The 16,302-nt window shown below is 40.9% G+C and overlaps 1 protein-coding gene across 2 annotated transcripts in view; it reads right to left on the bottom strand.

The window, feature by feature from the left end:
* The window catches only part of CPNE4 (copine 4), a 385,184-nt gene that overhangs the window by 77,354 nt on the left and 291,528 nt on the right, over positions 1-16,302 (bottom strand). For both annotated transcript variants that reach the window (XM_054688943.1, XM_037524388.2), the window contains 2 exons: positions 10,504-10,575; positions 8,630-8,704 (listed from right to left, as the gene is read on the bottom strand). In XM_054688943.1, the coding sequence (XP_054544918.1) occupies positions 8,630-8,704; positions 10,504-10,575 (147 nt within the window). The remainder of the gene's footprint in view (positions 1-8,629; positions 8,705-10,503; positions 10,576-16,302) is intronic.

The raw sequence follows: 16,302 nt of genomic DNA, 5'->3' as shown, positions 1-16,302 counted from the left end.
GGAGTCTATCAAAACCTTTTCTTAAATTCTCTCTCTTAGTAGTTATTTTCTGCTAGGCCTCAACCTCTCTGTCCAGGATGTTTTATCAATGAGCCCCGTGGAAAATCTGACTAGAATGTCAGAATCACTTTAATGGATTTCTCTTCTCTCAGTTTCTTGGCCCCTCAAATCTTGAGGGCTTAAGGTTCTCAAACAGATGTCTTTCACACCTTTTCCCATGTTTGTAGTTGTCTTCAGTGGGAGAATAGTGCAAAACAAACAGAAGCAGACCTATCCATATTTTTTTTTTTAAAAAAGGATGGAACTAACCACAATGGTTTATTTTATTTTTTTTTTAAGATTTATTTATTTATTTATACAAGCACTGGGTACAGTCAGAAGTGTGGGAGGCAAGAGAATTCACCAGAGCCAGAGCGGAGAGCAGAGCAGGCAGACCGACGAAGTACACTGCTGAGGGGAGCAGTGGGCAGCAGGAGAGGTCTGCGTGCCATGTGGGACGCTCGCCCAGCGGCCAGGGATCAAACTGGCACTGCAGAGGCTGCGGGCAGCCTCGCAACCCAGAGCTCAACCGCTGCGCCACTGGGGAGTCCCCCATATCCTTTTTTTAAACTTGTTTATTTTATCCCAACAGATCATATGGTCTCAGAGAGCAGAACTATGTCTTATTTTCCTTTATTCTTCTACCATTTCCTTAGCATCTCCCATAGTGCCTAGGTTTTAGTGGTGTTTAATGAATGTATGAATGAATACATAAATGAATGAATGATAGGAATGCCTGGTACACAATAGCAGACAAGCTGAACAATAGCCTTAGTCAGCACATGTTTATTATGTATCTCATCAGATGATTATTTCTCCCCGAAATCTGGATTCTATTAAAGCAGGATGAAATCTACAGTCTCCAGTCTTCAGCTCAACAAAACAATCCTAGTGGGTATACTGATCACAGAGCTTTTGTGTCTCATATTTAAATACAAGAAAGGATAACACCTGGTCTCAGCCCTCCAAAGTAGGGTAGTGGTAAGAGAATGCACAAATGAACATAACCTAGGACCAGGAAGAAAGGAAGGAGGGAAGATAAAATAGGAAGAAGATAGATTGGAGGAAGGCAGAGAGGGTGGGATTTGATGGATTTTGATTAGGAAATATGGCTGTGAAGAGGATATTTATAAGGAGGGAACAGACTAAATGAAGGTTTGAAAAGTAAGCACAGCGGGGGCCACACCAAGTAGCTTAATTCCACTCAGCCCTGGGGTGGAAGAAGTTGGAGATGACACTGGCAAAGTCAAGTCCAAGAAATGAATGGCTTCAGTGCTCACTGACGCCTTTGCAATTGCCTTAGCAGCTGTGGGAAGCCACTGAAGGATTTTGAGTAGGAACATAACATGAGTGGCTCTTTTGTGAAGACTATCAGCCTAGAAACACTGTCAGATATCTTTGAAAGAGAAGAGAGGGAGGTGGGTATCCATCTTCCTTTTTGCTGTCCTCTCCACCCAACCAGGAACCAAACACCATGCTCCACCCAGAGTGTGGAATATTCCATTCCACTCTACTTCAGAAGATGCCAGGTTACCACAGTCTTCATCTGGTCAAGAACCCAAAATGGCTCCTTTTATTAGTAAGTCTACCCTGCAAAGCTCTCTCTTCTCCAAAATGGCTCCTGAGGCATGATTCTAAGCTGATTCCCACTGTGCATTCACTTAAGCCATTCACCCCTGGAACCTATGCCAGTTTCAACAGTCACCTTAAAAAATTGGAAGCTCCCTCTCTGGAGACTCCCTTCTCTAAAGGATCTGGGCTGCACTGGCTTATTCCTAGGTGCCCTTGGGCCCTGGAGCTTTAGGCTTTATCTCCTTAAATAGATTGCTGGTGACTTAACATCTTTGTCAGTTGCACTTGAAAATTGCTGACCACGGTGAAGGAACTCTATCGGTTATTTTTTTCCCTTTTATTGATAATTTTAAACTTTCGTTTTTATTACTTCTATTAAAAATAAAAAAATAAATATATGACAAAAATAGAAAGGAAAAAACAGTCCATTAACCCACCCATAATTCCCCAACTATCAATTACATTTTGGTAAATACTTCTCTAGAATAGAGATAAAATTTTCTTTTCCTACTTTTTAAAAAAATACACATTTGTAAACATACTCTGTATGCACTTTAGTGTCCTATTTCATCTCTTGCTGGTATATTGCAAGAAACTTTGAAAAGCACTATGCAAATATCAGGGGTGTTTAATATTGAGAAGATATCTAATTCCTGAGGGGGAATCCCTCAAAAGTAGCTAAAAAATACCTTAAACATAGACTTAGAAATTCTTGGCTTAATAACAACAGCTTTGTTGTTATCTAATTGACCTCAATCTGGAATTTTCAGTTTTCTTTGCTTGACCATAAGCGTGAAGATGGCCACTGGGACAGTTCAGTGCAATGAAGATTAATGATTCAGATATCTTACTGAAGTTTTGCTATGATGATTTTTTTTTAATAACTGGAAAGCCATATCATTCTGACCTTTTAGTCCAACATGAAAGGAATCTAGTCTACAGAGGGCAATGAGCAAACAGTTGAGGTTTAGAATCAGAAAGCAGTGGATTTCCATGACAGTGATCTTGAAAACCAAATATTGGACTAGAAGACAATGTCTGAAAGATTCAGGATCATATCCAGACTCTAGAGCATAGTAGCCTTGTGACTTTACTATGCTTCATCTATAAAATGGAAATAATGATACCTGCATGAGTTTTGAGAATAATGTAGATTAAACACCTGCCAGCTGGTATGTTGTAGATACTCAGTAATTGTAACTTGCTATCATTGATGCAGACTGGACTAATTTTCAAGCAGGCATACTTGAACACAGAGAAATCACAGTACAACAGGTCAAGGTTTAATGCTGTTTTAGAAGAAGGTCTATCAAACTGCTATGGGGAGCAAACTGGTTCCACTGTCTGTTTTTATGAATAAAGTTTTATTGGAACACTGCCACACTCATTTGTTTACATATTAACAATGGATGTTTTTAAGCTTCAAAGGCAGAGCTGAGTCGAGACAGAGACCATATGGCCTGAAGGCCTGAAATAATTACCACCTGGCCCTTTATAAAGAAAAGTTTGCTGACCTCTATTGTAGAGACAGATTTCTTTGCTTATACAGTGCCTAATCTAGGAGAGTGAGAATACTAAAAATGCAGTCTATAATGATTACTATTATAAATGTGGACACCATCAGTGTGAGAGTCCTATACACCAATACTTTCACAGGAAAGGAAGGAGAAAGAGTATTTTGTCAGCTTGAATGTTTCAAAGTGATTACATTCGTATCTCTACTTACTAGTTAGACTGACAACTAGTTGTTAGGGTAATCGATGGCTTGAGAAGATAGAAAGCTCATATCTTCGCTAAGTGGGTTGTATTAACATTAGATACATAAGTTATTTCTCACAAATCTAATCTATTCATATATTTATTTATTGAAATCTGCCTCTCAGATTTCAAGGACTCTGAATTTCCATCTCAAGAGCAGTTCAAGGGCTCTGTGCTGCTGGACAGCATTGGAAAGGTAAGTTAAAAATAACTTTCTAGCAAAAAAAAAAAAAATGGTGCATTTCTCTGTCTCTGTGGCTTACAGATGTACTCAGTGTTCCCTGCTCTTCCCTATGACAGTGGTTCTCAAACTCAGGCAAGGACATTACAAAAATGGAGAATTATAGACCAACATCCCTGATGACATAGATGCAAAAATCCTAACCAAAAAGCTTAGCAAACTGAATTCACCAATACAACAAAAGGATGATGTATCAGAACTAAGCAGGATTTATTCCAGGGACACAAGGATGGTTCAACATCTGCAAATCAATCAGTGTAATTCACCATAGCAACAAAAGATTAAAAAAAAATCCCATGATCACATCAATAGATGCTGAAAAGCCATTGACAAAATTCAACATCCATTTATTATGTAAAAATCTCAAAAAAATGCAGATAGAAGGAACATATCCCAACACAACAGAAGTCACAGCTAACATCACTCAATGGTGAAAAACTGGAAATTTTTCCTCTAAGATCTGGTACAAGACAAGGATGTCCACTTTCACCACTACTATTCAGCACAATATTAGAAGTCTCAGCTAGAGCCATTAGGCAAGAGAAAGTATAAAATTAGGAGATGAATAAAACGATCACTATTTGCAGATGACAAGATAATAAACAGGAAATCCTAATGATGCCTCTGGAAAATTACTGATGGCCTCAAAGAGCTTTTGTTAATGTGGGTTATAATGATCAATATTTATATTGTAAATTTAAATTGAGATTTAAAAATATTCATTTGTTATGCCATTTAAATAATCATAAAAACAAACCCATTGCACCAGAACCAAAACAGCATCTTAATGGGAAATAATTCATTACTAATAGTGAGAAGAATGGCATTAATTTACATTTTTGAAAATCAATTCTACTGACTGGCTTGATAGAAGGCAGTGTGTTCTCATACCTGATTTTTCAGATATTCAGATTTCAACCTGTTATGATATTAGGCAGCGTGTAGCTTCTGGGCAGCCACTGTATGCATATGACAGGATAAGAGTGAAGAAAGAAAATAATGTGTTATTATGAAAATAGTTTTGACCTCATGTGTTCTCCTGAAAGGGTCACACTTGAGGACTGCTACCTACACAATAACCTGTTCTTCTTTCCTCTCTCGCTTCCTATTTCCCAGAAACACATGGAAATGTTATCATATCATCTACATCCTGAAACTAATCCAACTTCTATTCATAAACCCTCTGCTGTGAAGGAAGGTTTAGGTTTTAACTAAACAATTTTATAAAGTCCCTCTGTCACTATTTGCATGTATGTGTGTTGGGGGAGGGGTGCCGTGGGAAGTTATTTCACCTCTTTGAAATATCCTCATCTGTAAAAAATGGGTTAGACCAGAGGCTTTTTATCCAAGGCATTTGGGTACCTGGGGGTTACCAGAGTTACTGCAATGGGACTGGGATTCCAGATCTCCTGTGACCGTCATCTGAATTGGATGTAGAGTATTCCATAGTGCATTATCATAGCGTAATTTTTCAAATGTATACAGAAATCATTTGCTCTCAGGATAGTCATTAGCAGAATTTTTTAAATTAAGAGCTCTATCTACCTCATAATGACTTTCAGTCATGATATATTTTCTCAATTAAGCTGTAAGTTCAATTGCTAACATGTAGGTAGCTACAAAATCATTTAATACTAAAAGCTAGAAAGGTCCTCCCTGAGAACCTCTAGGAATTATTTTTCTAGTTGTGACATGAAATAACCTTATTCTGCTTCTATCATAAAAGTACTGTGGCATTCTGAATTTTCCAAAGGTGACCACCACACTGTCTACTCTCTGCACTCTGTTTTTCCACAATATGATTTTGCCACTCCCCTGTTAAGGCGTGGTATCTAACTTCCTTCTACCTGATTCTGGGCTGAACTTATGGCTCATCTGTAACCAACATAATGTGGCAGAAGTGAGGATGCATGATTTCAAAGGTTATATGAGAAAAGGCCCCCAACTTCCACCTAACTTTCTTGGGATGCTCTCTTGGGGGGAAGCCAGTGACCAGAGAGGAAGTGTGACACCCCAGGACCACCATGTTGGTACTCTGGTTGACAAACCCAGCTGAGCCTAGTGAGGGCCATGAATGAAGCTAGACTGGACCCCAGACAAGCTCCTTCCCCAGCGAGTGCCAAGGGGTGTTCAGAAGGATCAGGAACGCTGCCTAGTGGAACCCTGCCTGAAGTTCTGATCCTTAAATCCATGATGTGTAATAAAACAGTTGCTAATTTAAGTCAATAAGTTTTGAAGCAGTTTGCTTTGCAGCAAGAGATACCCAGAGCGACAGCATTGTGCCCTTGGGTAAGTTGTCAGACCCTGCTGAGCCTGTTTCCTGAAGAGGTTGTATGAGGTGGTGTCATGGAACCATCTTGTACAGCACAAATTTGCTCTCTCACCACCTGAGATCATTCATCTTCCAGTCCAAACTGGGGCAGGGGCTTCTGCTTTGTTCTCAGCAGAGTTTGGTGCTCTCTGGGTTACTAAGGAAACCAGTCAAGACCTGAGTTCTATAGCTCTGGGATCCTAAGGGTTAGCAGTAGCAGGGCCCTGGATAATCAACGCAGTCAAGGGTGGGAGGGCAAGCTTGGACCCCCGGGGTCCGAGTACTGCAGGGGGCTCTTTCAGTTTTCTGAGAAAATGCTCATTTTTTTTCTTAAAGATTTATTTATTTATGCATACAAGAGCTGGGGTACAGGCCAGAGGTGTGGGGCGGGGGGTGAGATGATTCACCAGGGACAGAGTGGGGAACAGAACAGGCAGACTGACTGAAGTAAACTGCTGAGGGGAGCAGCAGGTGAGCCAGGAGAGGTCTGCTGTGCTATGTGGGTTGCTCCCTGGCCAGCCAGAAATCGAACTCATGCTGCAGTGGCTCCACTTAGCTTCATAGGTTGCGTCTTAACCCTTGCGCCACCAGGGAGGTCCTGCAAATGCTCATTTGAATGAAGGGAAACTCTTCAAACACCTAGAGCTGATGGACCCACTAACAAACCCCCAAGTCTCCTGCACTGTAACGTAAGGTAGTTAGAACATTAGAGGTACTTCAGAGACTCCTGAGTGGAAAGAAGCCATTATAAGCCATTAAGTGAATAGCTTAAAACTGCTACACACTGACCCAATGGCTTCTAATGGGAAAGGGAAGATACTGCAGAGCAGCTTGCTGAATTATTCTGAAACTTGGGGTGATGATAGGGGGAGGTATGGGAAGAGCACAATAATCATTAGGATGTGAGAGTTAAAAGCTCACACCCAACTGATACCAATGCAGATTGCATTTCCTGGAACTTAGTTGAACACGGGAATGTCAAAAGGTAGCAGTTTGTAAGTTTCACACACTACTCAAGACACCAAAAAACCCCCAATATAATTTGTTCCTAGGGGTAAAGAAGTCTTTCCTGATGTAGGCAGAATGAATTACCCCTTGTAGAACACATTGATCATACATCACTTATCACAACTTGTCATGGCTATAGTATTATTGTGTCATTTGTTGTTCACGTTTATTTTTCATTTAGTTAGAGGGTAAATTCTAGATTGTGGGTCTGGGAGTGATTGAAAGTGTATCTTCTCCCATCATCTCAAGCATAACAAGCACACCACACAGTTTTGGTAAATGAAGGACAAATGAATGAGGAAATAAACAAATAAAAGAGTAAACTGATGCATGCATAAGTGGACTGAACACTTTTTAGGGTGAAAAATGAGCTGGACCTGATTACAGGCTGCTGTTTAAGACTTTAGGGAGTTGCTTGGGATGTTATTTACCTTTTCCAGCTTAAGACCTGTAAGCAATTGTTTGAAAAAGTGACATCACAAACCCCCTATTCTCAAAATTGAGGAAAATAGGTGTGCATACATTTACTGACTTAAGGATATGGCTGAGGGAAATCACAGGTATATGAAGAGGCAGGGAAGACATCCCCTCTTTTATTTATTTATGTATTTTTCAGGGATGGAGATTGCAGAACCTTTTTTGTATGTCCAAGACCAGCAGGGTCTATAATGGATGGAAGTCGTGAGATGCACTAGGAAGTCTACGGGTGGGAATGAGACTGGCATGAACTGAATACCCACGTTTACTGCTTACTAGCAGGGAAGGGTGGCCCTGAGAATGGCTTTGCAGATACTTCCCAACAAGGAGAGTGACTGCCCCAGCTGCTGGGCTCTGAAATCCATCCTGCGTTTGTAACGAGGTCCGGCTTCCCACAGCACCCCAGCTCGCAGCCAAACACTGAGTATGCAGAGGATATGAAGGCAGGTGTGGGCCGTGTGGGACAGATTTCGGCTCTTAGACTCCTTAATGACCTTCTGGGAAGGTTCTTAGACTGCCTGGTGATGTGGAAGAGTCTCCCCCGGTCCCCCACCTTATCTGCCTCTCTCCTTGCTCTGGGTCAGACTAGCATCCAGATCTGTCTGCTCTCCCAAACTCCCTCTCTGCATTCCCTACAACACAGGTGTTTCTCCTAATAAAATTCTTGCACATTTAATCTTGGCCTGACGTCTGTTTCTTAAAGGATCTGGACTGACGTGGAGTAAACTTAGACAAGTTATTTATTTTACCTATGAATCTGTTTCCATCGCTGCAAAACTGGGTTAATGGGACCTGTTACATGGGAGTTAGAAGAATGACTAAGTGTGATACTACATGAAGAGCTCTATTCTCTATACCTGGCAAATATAGGTGTTTAATAATTGTCATTTTTCTTCTCTGTCACATCTTCTCTTTTCCTTTGAAGTGTCCCTAATAATAGAGCTACATCATATTTACCTGTGTACATCAATACCTACCTGTGCATTTGGAAATAAATGACGTCTTAGTGTACTAAATTGTCTTGTTTAAATTACAGTTCCTCTCCCTTCTCACTAACTGCTTCACAATTTGGGGGAAGTCTTATTTTTCAGGTCTCTCTGAAATCTTTGATCTATTTAATACTGTGGGTTGAAAGGGAAAAGTAGCTGCAGGGGGAAATCTGATTAAACTTTGTGTGCTAGCTTTATTACTTCCCTCAATAAGGTTAATACCGGACACTTTACCTTGTCATCCAATTTCCGTGCATTAAATGCAAGTTCAACGTAGTCATCATTGCCAGATAATTCTTCAGCAATCACCTGAAGGAAAAGCACACATTAGCAGTAATAGCAGTTGGGCTGTTCAGCCCAGGCATTCATGAACAAATTTAGCTCCCATTTGGTCAAAAATCAACAAAGACTGACATTTCCACAATCTCAGTGAGCATGACACAGCATTTCCCACTGCACAAGGGAACTCCCTGCAACAGTAAACCACTAGATTTCACTTATGCTGAGACGGGGGTGGGGGCAATGTTTGGAACAGCAGTTAGGAAGAGCTTCTCTCCTTAAAGGTCACATGTACTGAATGACACCTCCATAAATAATTATGTATGTTTTTCCTCTGGGAAGTCACAAAGAAGGGGGAGCAGTATATTTTCCCTACTGTTTTAAGTTAGACCAACAAGGAGAGGATAAGCAGATTTCTAGCCCTTTCCAGACCAATGCTTTAATAAGGTCATTAAAGAGAATATGGTCTTTATTATTATTTTTCAGAAAAAGATTGTCCCTGGGCTTTTGGAGATACACATGGGAAAAGAAGGGGGAGAGAGTCAGAAAGGGGGAGAGAGAGGAAGAGAGAAGAAAAGAAAATTAAGATAGAGAGGAAATACTTCTGGGATCTATGGAGGAATATCCAAGACTGTCTTAGAGAAAAAATGAAATGATGAGGTTGGGGAAGAACCATGGTAGGGACATATCTGGGTCCATCATGCCACGGCTGCTCTAGATGGGTGGGTTTGGGCGTGGATTTTAGAGTACCATTGGGATCTACAAAGACCATTTGAACCATTTGTTCATCACGATTGAATGTGACAGTCAAGAAAAAGCCTTGATCAACTGGATCATTTAAAATATTCAAGCAACAAACCCAGGTAAGTTCTTGTAAGAAAGATCACAACATTTACCACTGGGAAGCCTTTTGAATTTTTCCTTTAAACTCTTTTTAACATTCAAGTTAAAAAGGAATGTTCAAAGGAACTTAGGAGCTTTGCCTCCAGGCAATTCACCTACCTAGCAATTCAGATTCTCCTGTACTTTTTCCTATGTGGTTTATTTTTTTTTTCTTGGTCCAAACAGCTAAATGATTAGGCCACTTTCTCTACTTTCCCCAAGGATCCTGATAAAAGATGCCAAAGTTTCAAACACTGGGATTTTTTGATTTGAAAATTTCAGCTTGAAATCTAGAAATCTAGCACTGCCTAAAAGAACATTCTGCAATTGCAGCAATGTATTATAATCCATACCCTGTGTAAGATAGAAGCTTCTAGCTACCTGTAACTTCTGAACACTTGATATGTGCCTAGTCTGACAGGGGGATGGATATTCATTTTTATCACAGTTTAAATAATTTTATTTGTTTAAATAACCACCTGTGGTAAGTGATTACCAAATAGGGCAGCATAGCTCCAAACTATTATAACGAAGAAGAGAGTTAAATCCTAGGCTCCTCAGTCTTAGGCAACAAACCTTAGACTATATGCTACTAGAACAAATTTTTCATTCTCAAAAAACTGAGAGGGAGGGAGAGGTAGCTTTGACAATTTAAAACCCCTGGACTATTCCATCTTCTTACTGTATTCAGCAACTCTATCTTCATTCCCTACCCCGAGAGCATACATTAAAGAAGTGTTTCAAATGTCTGACTTTTCCATTTCCCTAGGGACAGATGGGTCCAAGCTGCAAGGGCAGGAAAGAGAAAGAAGGTAAAAGGGGTAACTTGAATAGCTGAGCTGGGTGGCATCAACTCCCAAAAAGCAGGGGATCTGCTTCCCAAGCATGCGTCCTGGACCGGCCAGCTTCCCATGGGCACAGCTGGCGACTGTGTAGGGAGGACTTACCGTGATGGAGGATTTCCCTGCTGTGTTGCCATGCTTCAACAAAGATTTGGACAGTTTTCTCTGGGAAACAATCTGCATAAAAATAAAATGTAGAGCTACTGGTCAAACAGTCAGAAGTTTATTTTAAAAATTTTCTTGGACAAAATTCAGCAGTCACAGTTTGACATGAATTTGCAACATCCATAGTCCTTTATTTAACATTTAACATTTAATATCTATCATTATTCCCGTTCTTATTTTCTCTGATGGCTTGTGAGGTAAGAGAGTGAGTGCATGAGGAATTAAATCTAATTTAGTTAACTAGGAGGCAGCTTAATTGCTGCTGAAGCATTTACATCAGAATTAAATGGAAACTGTTGGATGTGTACATTAATATAAAGTAAGTGAAGTATCAGGAGGAGTTCAAATTAGTACTTAAAGCTCTGTGCAAAGTGGGGATGGGGTGCAGGGAGGGAAAGAAATTCAAGGCCTAAAAATATACCTTCAATATGTATAACATCTAGCATTCTATTTTTAATATATTAATTAGGAAGCTATGAAGTAAGTCATTAGGAAATTGATGCTCAGACAAGCCAAGAGGAGTAATTGGGGTCCTCTCCATGATCCTGAATTAATGTACAACATGCAATGAGAACTAAAATCATCATCATATTGGAAACTATTCTGAGCACGATCTGCCCCAACCCCTTCTCCTCTTTTCCCCTTTTTTGATAGAGAAATTTGGCAAGACTTGAGGCCTGATGGGTATGCAACCCAGGTAGCCCTATGGAGTAGCCTATGTGGCAAGGAACTGAGGTCTACATCAGCAAAGGAGAAAATGAAGACTGCAACAACCACATTAGTGAGAATGGAAGCACAGCCACCCCCAAATGAGCCTTGTTGGCAGTCTTGTGAGATACCCAATTGTGTTGTCTGCAATTCCTAACACACAGAGATTGTGAGTCAGTCTGATCCAGTTGGAACTGGTTGGATCCAGATGCAGCCGGTTTGAGCTAGCTGGAACTGGTTGGATACAATCTGATTGAGTTGGAACTAGTTTGAGCTGGTTGGCTCTGCTTGGATCCTGTTCTAGCCAGTTTCAGACACTTAGAGCTGGTTTGAACTGGCTTGAGCTGGTTTGATCTGATTTGAGCCAGTTGGAACTAGTTTGAGCCACTTGGAACTGGTTTGAGCCAGCTTAATTTGGTTGGAAACTGTTGGATATGGCTTAAACAATTTTTAATTGGTTTAAGAACACTCAAACCAGTTCCAAACAGATCCAGATGGCTTAAACCAGCTCAAACCAATTTCAACCAGTACCAACTGCCTACAACCAGATCAAACTGGCTCTAACCAGCCCCAACTGGTTATAGTTGACAGCCTATAGCTGAGTGGCTCAAACAAGCTCAAACCAGATCCATGCAGTTCCAGCCAGTAGACACAGGAAACTAAAAGACTGACTTGGATCACAATCAGGTTCAAGGTCCCAGGAAAATATTCAATGACAGCCTCGGTGACGACTGATGTTAGGGAAAGCCTTCCCCTCCCAATTCCTTTCCCAAGACTTCTGGGCAATATCATGACACCTGGTAGAAAGAAAACCTGCTCAAGCTAAAGATTATGCCTTAAGGCCCTCATCTTGGTGCTCTCCCTCCATTTCTGATCACCTTGTAATGACCCAAAGGACCCACAATGCTCTTTCAGCACAGTGACCCCTAAGAACTTCAGCCTTATATAAACTACCAAGAAGGGGAGACCTTAAAAATATTTCTAAAAAAAAAAAAACCTTTCAAGAGTTATGCTCTTATGTTGCTTGTTCCCTCTGCCTGGATGACTCATCCCTCAACTGGCAAATTTTATTCATTCTTCAAGATCCATGTTAGAAGTTTGGAACAGTTACTGGGGTCAGAGGAAAATGAAGTCACCTGTGGGGGCAAGAAGGACTTTTCCTTAGCTCCTCACAGTGTATGTTTCTCTCTCTCCGTCCTTTTTGGCTCCTCCAGCAACACCAGAAGAATGGCCTGGGGACTTGTTAGAAACGAGAACTCTTTGACTCCCCACCTCAGACCTACTGAATCAAAATCTGAAATTTAATAAGATCCTCAGGTGATCTGTATGCACATTAAAATTGAGAAGCGCAGAGCTAGAAAGTGATAATTGCATGTAGAGAACCTTAGTACAAAATGATCAAATTTAAAAGAGTTATAGAAAGGGTTTTTAAATTAATCTGTTCTGCTGATTTAGATATATTAATCAGTGAAGTTGTAGGAACTAAGAAAGGTACAATGCTGAAGCTTTCTCAGATACTCAGGAAAGAAACCATGTTGTGTGTGTGTACATTTTATGTAAATTCAGTACAGTCCTTACTCCCCTGTGGGGACCTATAAAAGGATCACCCTAGAAAGAATGATTTAGAATGACAGGAGCAATGGGTAATCTACTGGTGTGGGCTTCCTGTCTTAAGCTTTCTATTAAGCAGAGTTCTAATTACTTCAAGAGTAATTACAGGTTTTACACTTTCTCTGACTTCATTAGCAAGGGATGGAGTGGAGGGAGAGCTTTGGAGAGGGATTTAAGAACTGCTTCTGTTTTAATTACCCACCTTTGCTTCTGATGATGAGGGTAAGTCCCCACCATCATTGCAAATGACCTGGCTCAGTGAATAGTCAGAAGCAAGCCACTCTCCTCAAGCACCAACCATTCCACCTGGTGATCAGAAGAAAGAAGGCCCATGCCAGGGAAGAGCATTTTGTCAGGTCAAAGGCATAGGCAGCTTTTCTGCCACCACCTTTGGCAGGCTGTGACTTGTCTTCAGTAAGCCTGGCAACCAGATATTAGCAGTTCATAGGATGGAGGAGGACTGGAGAGCTTTGACCATTTTTAAGTGAAGCACATTCCAGCTCTCAGAGCTAGACTAAGTACTTTGGTTATCATGAGTTACCAGATGAAGGGAACAGAGGCCGAGAGATGACTAAGATCATACAACAATTTGAGTCAAAATAAATACTGCCACAGAACACTTATTATGTGTCAGCCCCTGCTCTAAACCACCTTATATGTGCTGCTTTATTTAATTCCCATGACAGCCCTATGAAATAAGGCTGTATATGTCCATATACAGACGAAAAAACTGAGTGTAGAGAGTATAGTTGCCCTCAAACAGGACTGGGGTGGGGTCTTGGGAGCAAGAGCTTCTAGCTATTGTCAGAGTCCAATAGGTGGTGAACCAACATACACAAAGATTTGACCTCCTGCCTCATGGAGCCATGAATGATGCAGATCTTGTAGCTCTTATTCCTAGCAATCACTCATTGTCTGAAACTTTCATTAAATATGTTGGCAAAGGGGCTGCTGATGACCCAAGGCACAAGGTGGCTCAGGGGCTGTAACAGGGTGCTGTTTGGGAGTCCCAAGCCTCGGTTCATCTGTGGTCCTTGAGTTTACTCCCACCTAAGAGTTTACTCCCACTCTGTTCTGGCTAATCTCAGCCCCACCCTTGTCTTCTCCATTTCATGCTTTTCTGATTGCAATGGAACCCCATCAGCAGATCTACTGTATACAGTTTTCCTGGTTTAAATCCTGCTGGGGATCCTCATTGGAGGATTGCTGCCTTTGTGTTTGAGACCTGGCTTGGGCATGTGCACTGGTCTCAGCCTGCTAATGGGCAGTCACCAGGGAAGAATGGGAGCAGCACAATAATCTGCTCACAGGGGCTGCACCCCAGTTGTCCCGCTGCACAGAGAAGCCCCAAAGGCTATGTTCCCTCCAAAACAAGGTTAATGAATTCACACCTGGCCTCATTTTGTCCTTGAATCTGAAACCCAGACTCCTGGGAATGATTCTGTCACCCAAGCAGTTATTGTTTTTTTTTCCCTTAAACTTCATTAGGTTAATTCAAAATAAAAATATTCTCTTTTCCAAATTGGCTTGACCTAGAGATTCTAGACTTTAGGGGAATGTCAGAACCTCTCTGTAGTTGAAATGATGCTTCCTTAGCTTATTCCTGATTAGTGCCCTAGCCCTCCAGGGTCTCTTCTGTAATCAAAAATATTATTACAAAAGATCAAAATCAGATTACCCAAGCAAACCTTCCTCCCTGTGGGCAATGTGGTGGGGACTAAGGCTTTACCTGCAGCATCTGCTAAATTCTTTCTCAAAAACCAAACAGAGAGCAGTTTCAGCAAATACCTTGACCCAAAACATTTCCCATAAATTTTAATGTTCTTCAGAAGTTTAAGAATCTTTACAAAAGTTGGGGCCTCCCTGGTGGCGCAGGCAGTTGAGTGCCGCACTGTGAAGCTGTCCACAGCCTCTGCAGTGCAGGTTCGATCCCCGCCGGCCGGCGAGAATCCCACATGGTGCAGCAGACCTCTCCTGTCTCGCCCGCTGCTACCCTCAGCAGTGTATTTCATCAGTCTGCCTGTTCTGTTTCCCGCTCTGTCTCTGGTGAGTCCTCTCACCCTCCCACGCATCTGGCCTATACCATGGTTCTTGTATAAAAATAAATCTTAAAAAAAAAAAAAGAACCGTTACAAAAGTTATGTGTATACTGCTTGAGTACGAGTTCTTTGAAGTCAAGATGCCAATTTTATTATCAAATTTTTACTGACTATTGTAGTTTTTTCCCTGATATTTATTACTTTATAAAATATAGAAAAACATAGAAGTTACACTACAAATCAGCCACAACCACAGTCTGGATATCATCATTGTTTACATTTTAAAATATATCCTTTTACTTCTGTGAAGAAATAGAAATACTTTTAGTGTTTCAAAGGAATATAGGCACTATTTACAAGAGCCCAGTTATAGAAATAACCCGAGAGCCCAACAACAGATGAGTAGATTAAGATGTGGCACATATACACGATGGAACACTACTCAACTATAAAGAGATGAAATCCTGGCATTTGAGACAAAGTGGATCGAACTGGAAGGGAGTATGTTAGGTGAAAGGAGTCAAGAGGAGAAAGACAAATACCAGATGATTTCATTCATACATGGAATATAAAGAAGCAAAACAAAGGAACTGACAAAACTAAATGAAAATAAATCCTAGAAATCTGACTGCAGATTAGAGGACACTAGAGGGGGTGAGGCTCAATAGTGTCTGATAAAGGACTGCGGGTGCTTTGGTGGTGGGGCTGGTGTGCTTTGGGAGAGAAGAAAAAGGAAATTTTGGTTTTTGGCTAGCCTTGGTATTCAGAATAGTTTATGATAATCAGTAACTAAATTTCATAAGCAGGCTAAACTGCAAAAGCAGCAAATCTTCAGAAGTTTTAAAATAATTGCAGTGAGCATTAAAAAGTGTTTAAAAATCTTATCGTTGGTAAATAAAATACTTGGTGGAGAATTAATTGGGGGCTACAATAACACTGAGTGAATTGACTTTTTGGTATTTAACTTCATCAAACTGGCCCTCTGACATATTAAAGATTCAATTCACAGTGCCATGCTGTACAGGATGTGCCTGTACAGCATATTTTTATTTAGGGTGATTGAAATTGAAAAGGTACAGCAGGGGGAGGTAAGGGCATGTGCAAATGCCATGTACATGGAGAAGGCTCAGGATGGCTCATTGTAGGGGAACAAAAACTTGCCACCCCAGTTTCCTCAGAGGTAAGTGGAACTGCTGCCTCCCAGTGACATTGTGCTGGTTAAATGAAATGAGGTACAGTGAGAGCCTGGTGCGATGATTGGTAAATAAAGTGCCTAGAGGAAGTCGGCTGCTATATTTATTATTTTTATTATTCCTGACACACTGTCCACTCTATTTGGTGCACATGAACGAGTGGAAACATATGGGGATGCATGAACGCC

Source organism: Talpa occidentalis, unplaced genomic scaffold (genome assembly GCF_014898055.3).
Source record: "Talpa occidentalis isolate TD23 unplaced genomic scaffold, MPIMG_talOcc4v2.1 talOcc4.10, whole genome shotgun sequence".
In the NCBI taxonomy this organism is placed as follows: Eukaryota; Metazoa; Chordata; class Mammalia; order Eulipotyphla; family Talpidae; genus Talpa; species Talpa occidentalis.
Note: the sequence above shows the minus strand (reverse complement) of the source record. Positions and strands in the feature narration are given on the sequence as shown.